Source organism: Hippocampus bargibanti, linkage group LG15 (assembly GCF_051943395.1).
Source record: "Hippocampus bargibanti isolate YZ-2025 linkage group LG15, ASM5194339v1, whole genome shotgun sequence".
In the NCBI taxonomy this organism is placed as follows: Eukaryota; Metazoa; Chordata; class Actinopteri; order Syngnathiformes; family Syngnathidae; genus Hippocampus; species Hippocampus bargibanti.
The window spans coordinates 1,441,532-1,450,786 of record NC_142748.1 but is presented as its reverse complement, the minus strand read 5'-3'; the positions used below and the strand labels follow the sequence as shown (position 1 = coordinate 1,450,786).

General features: G+C 39.8%; 1 protein-coding gene and 1 pseudogene across 1 annotated transcript; one reads left to right on the top strand and one right to left on the bottom strand.

Moving 5' to 3' along the window:
- The first annotated feature begins 625 nt into the window (after positions 1 to 625).
- On the top strand, positions 626 to 7,693 carry LOC148887061 (ubiquitin-conjugating enzyme E2-17 kDa-like). The gene is made up of 7 exons (XM_089015621.1): positions 626 to 816; positions 1,523 to 1,586; positions 2,867 to 2,898; positions 5,399 to 5,476; positions 6,562 to 6,667; positions 6,767 to 6,860; positions 6,940 to 7,693. The coding sequence occupies exons 1-7, from the start codon at positions 793 to 795 to the stop codon at positions 6,983 to 6,985; spliced, it is 444 nt and encodes a 147-aa protein (XP_088871747.1). The 5' UTR covers positions 626 to 792; the 3' UTR covers positions 6,986 to 7,693.
- On the bottom strand, positions 3,378 to 5,392 carry LOC148887062 (uncharacterized; annotated as a pseudogene).
- Positions 7,694 to 9,255: the final 1,562 nt, after the last annotated feature.

Sequence of the window (9,255 nt, the reverse complement as noted above, 5' to 3'; positions counted from 1 at the left end):
CGTAAACAGTGGCTCTAAAATTCAGTGAAAATGATAATTTAAATGTTTCCTTTCAGAGTTTACAATACTTCTCAAGTGGGCTTCTTTAAGACAACAGGGTTGTGTTGTTTTAATTTTGACCTGCTTAAAGTATTAAAACAATTTACATTAATATTGTTCGGATTGTTTTATGTGTCACGTTTTTGTAACGGCCTTCAAAATGATACTCGGATGACAACAATGCATATTTGCTTTCTTTTTGATAAGAAATGCATCAGTGTCATCATTTAGAATGATTTAATCTCGCTACAGTTTGTGTGAACTACTGTACTCAGGTTCATTGTCAATCGCAAATTGTTTTTGTTGTATAATCCAACAATGGAATGTGTTTCTCATGCAAATCAAAATGCATTTTATATCATGTGATTTACTTCTTACAAATGCGTTAATTTATCTCCCACGGCAAATATAACTAATCGTTATTAATTCGTTACACTTGATGGGATATTCTTATATTGCACAATATAGAGTATATATGCAATTTAAACGCCAATACTGCATCACAATTATAAACGTCAAGCGATGTTTGTTTTCCGGTTGGAGCTCGTAAACTGCATTTCCCAGAATTCTCTCGGCTCTCACAACCGTAAAGTGAAGGCGGAAACAAAAGAGCTCTCCTAAATTCACAAACCGTAACCCGGCTACTGGGCAAGGAAATGAACGATAATTACTGATCGTGACAGCTTCTATATAGTAATCGAAACGGAAAAAAAGTGGCACGAAGTATTTTGAAATTCGGCTACACCAGTCAACATGGCACTGAAGAGAATAAATAAGGTAACTGACTCGCTTTGCTAGCGGCAGATAAATGGATCGTCGAAGGCTCATGATTGGACAGAGTTGCTGTTACTAATGTTTTCTCGCTTTCCGGGCATTTCAAGAGCTGCGGCCCGAACTTAGTAACGGTTTTCGAAATGATCTGTTTGTTGACACCACGTACAATAGCCGAGGCAGACAATGTCAACGTCAAAGTTTCGGGTTAGCTTGCTAAGCTATGCACAATTGACACATACCTCCAAGTGTTCCTGTTGGACCACTTTTGCTTGGAAAGTTGAAAATCAAGCTTCGGGTATCTGTCATCAACAACAATTAGCAATATTTTTTGGAAGCTTACGTGAATGGCATAGTTGTCCGCAACGGACTGTAAATTGGTTTGACAAACCCGCTTTACAATTATTGTTTACAATATGAATTTGGAAACTGTTGTTTTGTTTTTGTTTCATTAAACGTGAAGTTGTTAGTGACGTCAAGGCATTCACATGGGAACCGAAATGATGTAGACATCCGATCAATTCATTTCCCTTGGACAATTAATAAACAATATTAAGGAGTAAAAGTGATTATTGGCGTTTGGTTTGGGAGTAACGATAAGTCATATGACATGCTGTGTAAAGAAATGAACATAAAATGCCACAGTGTAAAGCATCCACTCAATGACTGACAGCAGTATTCCTGTTTTGTTTATTTATGTGTTTTTGAGTAGGAGCTGCACGACTTGCAAAGAGACCCTCCAGCACAATGCTCTGCTGGACCCGTGAGTGACGACTGTGAGTAAACACATTTCAGTTCACTATTCACTGAAGGCGTTCATTGACTGAGGTACATGCTCATTGTTGTTGGACTTAAAGGACAACCGTAAAATGTAAAATGGCTTCAAATGACTTCTACTGAGCATTTTTTACAAAGATTCCACCGCATATAGCTATATTTTACGTTTTAAGACTCGCACTGAATATTCAGGAAGTCTTGTTTTTGAATTGTGACGAGTCCGTACGTGACGTCACAAAAGGACCCCGCCCCCCCGACCGACAAAAAGACACATTGTAGCAGACCTTCATCACGTCAATGTATTTTGCTGTACTGTTTGTCTGAAAACCTTGATGTTGCACCCAAAAGCCGCCAGAAGAGGGCGTCCAAGCTCCATGGAAGGAATTTATCAGCCTGTGGAAATGGGCTGATTCATTCCTCAGGGGAGCTGGTCGCCATTTTTAGGTGCGACATTCCCCCCCTGCCCATTTGCCTCAAAATGACACGGAAAAAAATCTTTAATTGATTGCAAACTTGTATGCTTTCCTCTTCAGAACTATTTGAATCATATTCATAACTGGATGTGTAACAAGAAAGCATAAGTCATTTTTATTGGTGTTTTGCATTTGAATAAAAATATCATACTGCGTGTTTTGGGTATTTTAGATGCTATAAAATGTTTTTCTGATGTCAGTTAAGAAACAAAAAAGTGACGTTGGTTGTCCTTTGAAGTAAGGTGGCAAATGAGGGGTTTTCTCATGAAATATGCGATTTTGTGATGTTTATTTTGATATGCGTAGGAATAAAATTATTATTTTGAAAAAGAATCACTTTTTTCAAGGTCTAAATCCTATACATGTATTATTGGACAAACGCAAGCGAACCACACATTATTAAGAAAGGCATTTTATTTATCTACTTCAATTGAAGTTAATTACAAGTTAAACATGACGTTTTATTTTTTTTAATACTTTATGTTAAAGCGAGACTGACATTCTGTAAACAGCTCATCCCTCTCAAAGCTCTCTCCAGTCATAGAATGTCCTGGTTAAGATACAAATACCAAACCTCTCTTGGTCTTTCTTTTTCCAGTATTGTTGCTTGCACAGAATGACCGTTGCTGATACATTACGTGAAACGGAATTCCTCCGCCCCCCCAGTATGCGTGATTCTTAAGTTTCCTCAGAGGGACACGGCTTTGTCATCCCTAATGTATTTTATTTATTTATTTTTTTGTTATCAAATTAACACTAGTACAGCCAATTTCAAGTCTGATGTTTGTCTCCCGTTTTGATTGCAGTGTTTCATTGGCAGGCGACAATAATGGGCCCGGTGAGTAACAAAGTACTGCTTCATTCATTTCAACTTTTGTCTCCACTCGACTGTGACAACAGTGAGTCACGAACCAGACACAAGGCCAAATCAAACTTCTCATGTCGTTTTGGCTCATAAATAAGTCACTATAACTTCTTAAGATTAAAATGTATACAGTGATACCTCAGCTCACGAACTTAATTGGTTCCCAGAAAGTGTGTGTAAGGCAAAAAGTTCATCTGCCGAATATTTATTTCCCATAAGAAACCATTGAAAATGAGAATGATAGCTGCAAATAAGTATTTGAACACCTGAAAAATGAATGTTAATATTTGCTACAGTAACCTTTGTTTGCTATTACAGAGCTCAAATGTTTTTTGTAGGTTTTTACACACTGCAGGAGGGATCTTGGCAGACTCCTCCACACAGATATTACCTAGATCAGTTAGGTTTCTGGGATGTCGCTGAGAAACACAGAGTTTGAGCTCCCGCCAAAGATTTTCGATCGGGTTCAGGTCTGGAGACTGTCGATCGGGTTCAGGTCTGGAGACTGTCGATTGGGTTCAGGTCTGGAGACTGTCGATCGGGTTCAGGTCTGGAGACTGTCGATCGGGTTCAGGTCTGGAGACTGTCGATCGGGTTCAGGTCTGGAGACTGTCGATCGGATTCAGGGCTGGAGACTGTCGATTGGGTTCAGGTCTGGAGACTGTCGATTGGGTTCAGGTCTGGAGACTGTCGATCGGGTTCAGGTCTGGAGACTGTCGATCGGGTTCAGGTCTGGAGACTGTCGATCGGGTTCAGGTCTGGAGACTGTCGATCGGGTTCAGGTCTGGAGACTGTCGATCGGGTTCAGGTCTGGAGACTGTCGATTGGGTTCAGGGCTGGAGACTGTCGATCGGGTTCAGGTCTGGAGACTGTCGATTGGGTTCAGGGCTGGAGACTCCCTGGGCCATGCTAGAACCTTGATATGCTTCTTAGGAGCCACTTCTTGGTTTTCCTGACTGTGTGCTTCAGGTCGTTGTCGTGTTGGAAGACCCAGCCACGACCCATCTTCAATGCTCTGACTGAAGGAAGGAGGTTGTTCCCCAAAATCTCACAATAGTCATCCTCTCTTTAATGCAGTGCACTCGTCATGTCCCATGTGCAGAAAAACACCCCCAAAGAGTGCTGCTACCACCCCCATGCTTCACAGTATGGATGGTGTTCTTCGGATTGTACTCTTCATTCTTCTTCTTCCAAACACACGTAGTGGAATTATGACCAAAAAGTTCTATTTTGGTCTCATCTGACCACAAAACTTTCTCCCATGACTCCTATGTATCATCCAAATGGTCATATGCGAACTTAAAATGGGACTTGACATGTGCTGGTTTAAGCAGGGGACCCCTTCGTGCCATTCATGATTTTAAATCCTGACATCAGTCATAGTGTATTATCTATAGTAACCTTGGTAACGGTGGTCCCAGCTCTTTTCAGGTCATATACCAACTCCTGTCGTGTAGTTAGTTCCGGGCTGATTCTTCACCTTTCTTAGAATCATTGAGACCCCACGAGGTGATATCTTGCATGAGGCTCCACTCCGATTGAGATTGACCGTCATGTTTTGCATCTTCCATTTTCTAATGATTGGTCCAACAGTGGATCTTTTTTTTTTTCACCAGGCTGCTTGGCAATTCCTCCGTAGCCCTTTCCAGCCTTGTGGAGGTGTACAATTTTGTCTCTGGTGTCCTTGGACAGCTCTTTGGTCTTCACCATATTACAAGTTAAAGTCTTACTGCTTGTATGGGGGTGTACAGGTGTCTTTATGCAGCTAATGACCTCAAACACGTGCATCTGATTTGATTCAAAATGATACATGTAGTGCAGGTGGACTTCTAATGGGTGGACTAACAGGTCTTTCAGGGTCGGAAGTCGAGATGATACACAGGTGTTCAAATACTTTGCAGATGTATCACACACATACGTTGTTAAAAAAATCATACATTGTGATTCCTGGGTTTTTCTTTATATTTTCTACACTGTAATTTAGGAATTAACTATTTTTTTCTGATGAAAGAAGAAGGTCTAAGCCTCTTAAGGTTTCCTATACTGCATTGAATGCTTATGTGGTCCTAAAACTCAATATTCTGTGGGTCCTGCAATTTCGGTGAAAATGACGCAAACCCTTGGCACTGGAGTGGACATATTTTTGCACATTGTCTGGCAGTGAATGAGTTAAGAGTTCTTATGTTTTGTGAAAATGGGGGGCGTAAACATGACCGCAACTTGATAAAACAAAGCATTGCCATTGGTTTGTGGCACACGACTGTGGCTGCTGCTGCTCACCTGCAGAAAAAATATCCTGTGACTGTAAAGTGTCCCTGAGCGTTTTGAAAGGCGCTGATACATGAAATGTATTATTATTATTCAAAATTTACAGTGTTGCGTTTGTGTGCATGTAATATGGCTTCCTCGCTCACCCATGTGACTATTGTGAAATGCCTCACCAAATGTGTAATTTCTCCCATCCCTTCGTCAGCCTGACAGTCCTTACCAAGGAGGAGTTTTCTTCCTCACAATCCACTTCCCCACCGACTACCCCTTCAAGCCGCCAAAGGTAAGGATAATTACAACTAATGTTGCCTAACCTGTGTTGCCGAAGCAGGCTATTGTATGAACGATTGAAATTGAAATTGCGTTGGGATTATCTTAAAAGAGGAGTTAGTTCGGAATGTCTTAGAAGTAAAAAGAGTATCAGATAGAATGATGAGTCTGAAGCTAGAAATTGAAGGTGTGATGTTCAATGTTGTTTGTGGGTATGCCCCACAAGTAGGATGCGAGCTGGCGGAGAAGGAGACATTTTGGTTGTACTTTGATGAAGTCACACAGAACATCCCGCGAAGTGAGAGGGTTGTAATTGGTGGAGACGTCAATGGACATGTTGGCGCAGGAAACAAAGATGATGAGGAGGTGATGGGGAAGGTTTGGACTCCAGATGAGGAACGCTGAAGGACAGATGGTGGTTGACTTTGCTAAGAGAATGGAAATGGCTATTACTTATATATATATACTTTCAGAAGAGACAGGAACATGGGGTGACCTACAAGAGTGGAGGCAGAAGTACACAGGTAGACTACATTTTGAGTCAACGGCGCCATCTACAGGAAATCAGTGACTGCAAAGTAGTGGTTGGTGAGAGTGTAGCCAGACAGCATAGGTTGGTGGTGTGTAGGATGACGCTGGCAGTGACGAAGATGAAGAAACCAAAGGCTGAAGTGAGGACAAAATGGCGGAAGTTGAAAAAGGAAGAGTGTTGCATGACATTTCGGAAGGAGGTAAGACAAGCACTGGGTGGGCAAGAGGTCTTTCCAGATGACTAGCAAACATAATCAGAGATACAGGTCGGAAAGTACTTGGTGTATCGAGTGGGAGAAAGGTAGATAAGGGGACTTGGTGGTGGAATGGGGAGGTGCAGGAGTGTATACAGAGAAAGAGGTTAGCAAAGAAGACGTGGGACACTGACAGGATGGACAAGAGTAGACAGCAATACAAGGAGATGCAGCGCACGGTTAAAGTAAAGGTGGCAAAGGCCAAACAAGAGGCCTATGATGACTTGTATGCTAGGCTGGACAGCAAGGAAGGTGAGACTGATCTTTACAATCAATACATTGTATCTTGTAACTGTCTGTGCTACTTTTCTAGGTATCGTTCACGACAAAAATTTATCACCCAAATATCAACAGCAACGGGAGTATTTGTTTGGACATTCTACGGTCGCAGTGGTCTCCTGCTCTAACTGTGTCAAAAGGTACCTTTTGAGGGGACCGTCCCCTGGGGGTTCCATGTTCTGTGCGTCGAAAATAGAGTGACACTGACTGCAACTCGTGTGTTTTTCTGCCTCTTTCAGTGCTATTGTCCATATGTTCTTTGCTGTGTGATCCAAACCCGGATGACCCTTTAGTTCCAGATATAGCACAGTTGTACAAGACTGACAAAGAAAAGTTAGTATGCACACACCCTAAGTCCACAGTTTTGGCATTATATGGAATTTAATCCTCCCCTTCTCTTCTCTCTCTTCAGATACAACAAACTAGCAAAAGAATGGACCCAAAAGTATGCCATGTAACATGAAGCTAAGTTGCATTATTATCTTTTTTTTTTTCCTTTGTATTTTTGAAGTCACATTACACTGTAAAATATATTAAGGAATTTAATAACCTTCAATCAACAGTACTCCCCAATGATATTTTTCTCAACTTGAGGATCACGCACCTTAAGTAAAAGCAGCATGTTTCAATGCTTTTTTGGTTTTAAAAACCGGAAAGGTTTTGTTTCGAATTGCAGCATTCTTCTTGTTCGAATAAAAAGGAAAATCTGCCTCTCAGCCACAGGAAGGAATGCCAATTATGCTTTCCTTGATTTAACTGTATTTGTAGAATTCAAAATGACAATTTAACAATATAACCTGGACAGTTTTGTTTTCTTGACTTTCTGTATGCAATTACAATGAACGGAATAATGTACAGGCTGTCGTTCCAAAACAAAGATGTTTAGAAATTAATAACCCATTGCTGTTGTTTTTTTTTTTTTTTCACCAAATTGGGATAGTAATAATGTCAATCTGCCAGTGAAAAGAATTGACTTTTCTCCCGTTTTTGTTTCTTTGTTGATTCAAAATGGATTAGATTTGTAGATTGAGTCTCGAAGGTAAAAATGTGATTGACATTTTTATCGAAGTGACAAGAAAGCTTTTTGTTGTATTCCTGTTATTGTTTCGCGTGTCTGACACCTACAGGGCAAATTTTGTACTAAAATAAAGAATGGTACAGTCCAATTGTAGTTTTTTTGTCTACATTCAAGTATGGGGAATATGTACAAACATGAATAAAAAGCAATATGCAAAAATACTTCTAATAAAAACTATTGCAGCTGCTGATTTATTAGCTATCTATTATATATTTGGTATATAATAGTATTCAATAGAAAACGTAGCATAAAAAAACATATTGACATTGCCTACTATCCGGTAGTATACACGTCACAGCGGCCATTTTGAATGGATCTCAACTAACGACCGTTTGATTCACGACCGTTTTGTTGGAACGGAACCCGGTCGTGTGACTCGGATGTTATCTGTATATATTATTGTTGTTTTTATGTTACTTACGGGTTGAGTGAACGCTGGCGCGTGTGACTGCCGCTGCTCACCCGCAGAAAAAGTATCCTGTGACTATAAAGTGTCCTTGAGAATTTTGAAAGGCGCTTATGAATGAAATGTATTATTATTATTATTATTGACTTAACTGATTACAAAACAATGAATCTATATGTTTGCAACCTGAAATATTTTCTAACTAAGCGATTGAAGACAAACGCAATGTTTTCAAGCAGAAGGCCCCAGTTTACAAAAAAGAATGTGAGCAATATTAAACACTTATTTGTATTAACCACAAAAAAAGTACCCATAAAATGCATTAGCATTTCCCCAAGTGTCATTTTTAATCCCCTGAAACGCAAGGCACTCTTTTCTGGTTTTAATGAATTATATATTAAAAAAAAAATACATTTAAGGACACAGTTGCAGAGTCGAAGGCAACACTCGATTGTGCGTTCAACTCAAAAGGCAACTTCTGCTAGAGATGGACAGCTTTTATGGTCACACCTGCAAAGGAGTTTATTTACTCTTTGCGAGTAGGCCACAAAAATTGAATTGCAGCAAATGGACTCTTAACAATGTTTCACCTTTGAACCTCAAAGTCTTTTTTTTCAAAAACTGCTTTCCTATGTTTGTATTCTGATTTATAAACGCTTCAGCTATGGTTTCATCTATAAAACTAATAGTGATGCGGGATGAGATTTTATATATATTACATATAATCAATATTATAAATATAAAAAAAAAAGATTCTGAATTTCTCGATTGATATGCCTTCCTTAAAAGCCAATAAAATGATTCAGGTTAAACATTTCTTCCAAAAATCTAATTTTTGGATGATCGTATCGATTGGGTTAAAAGGGTTAAAGGACAACTGACACCATTTTTTTTTTTGTTTCCTGGGCCAACCTCAGCAGCAGTTTTTGAACAAAAAGACGGAGGTTTAAATAAAAATGACTTAGTGTCCCAAAACTACTTCAAAATGACGTGAAAAAGTTTCAGAAGGTCCCGCCCCCTTGTTCGTGACGTCACGCCAAGACGTCTTGCCTTGCTCGAGAATCAAAACAATGGCTTCAGATTCAGAGAAGATGCTTTCTTGTTCCTCATCCAGTTATGAATATGATTCAAATAGTTCTGAAGAGGAAAGCATAAATGTTTGCAATCGATTAAATAAGTCCTCCCATATCAATTCGAGCCGTCAATGACACCAATGTAGCGTCCCAGAAGATGGCGCCCAAGCT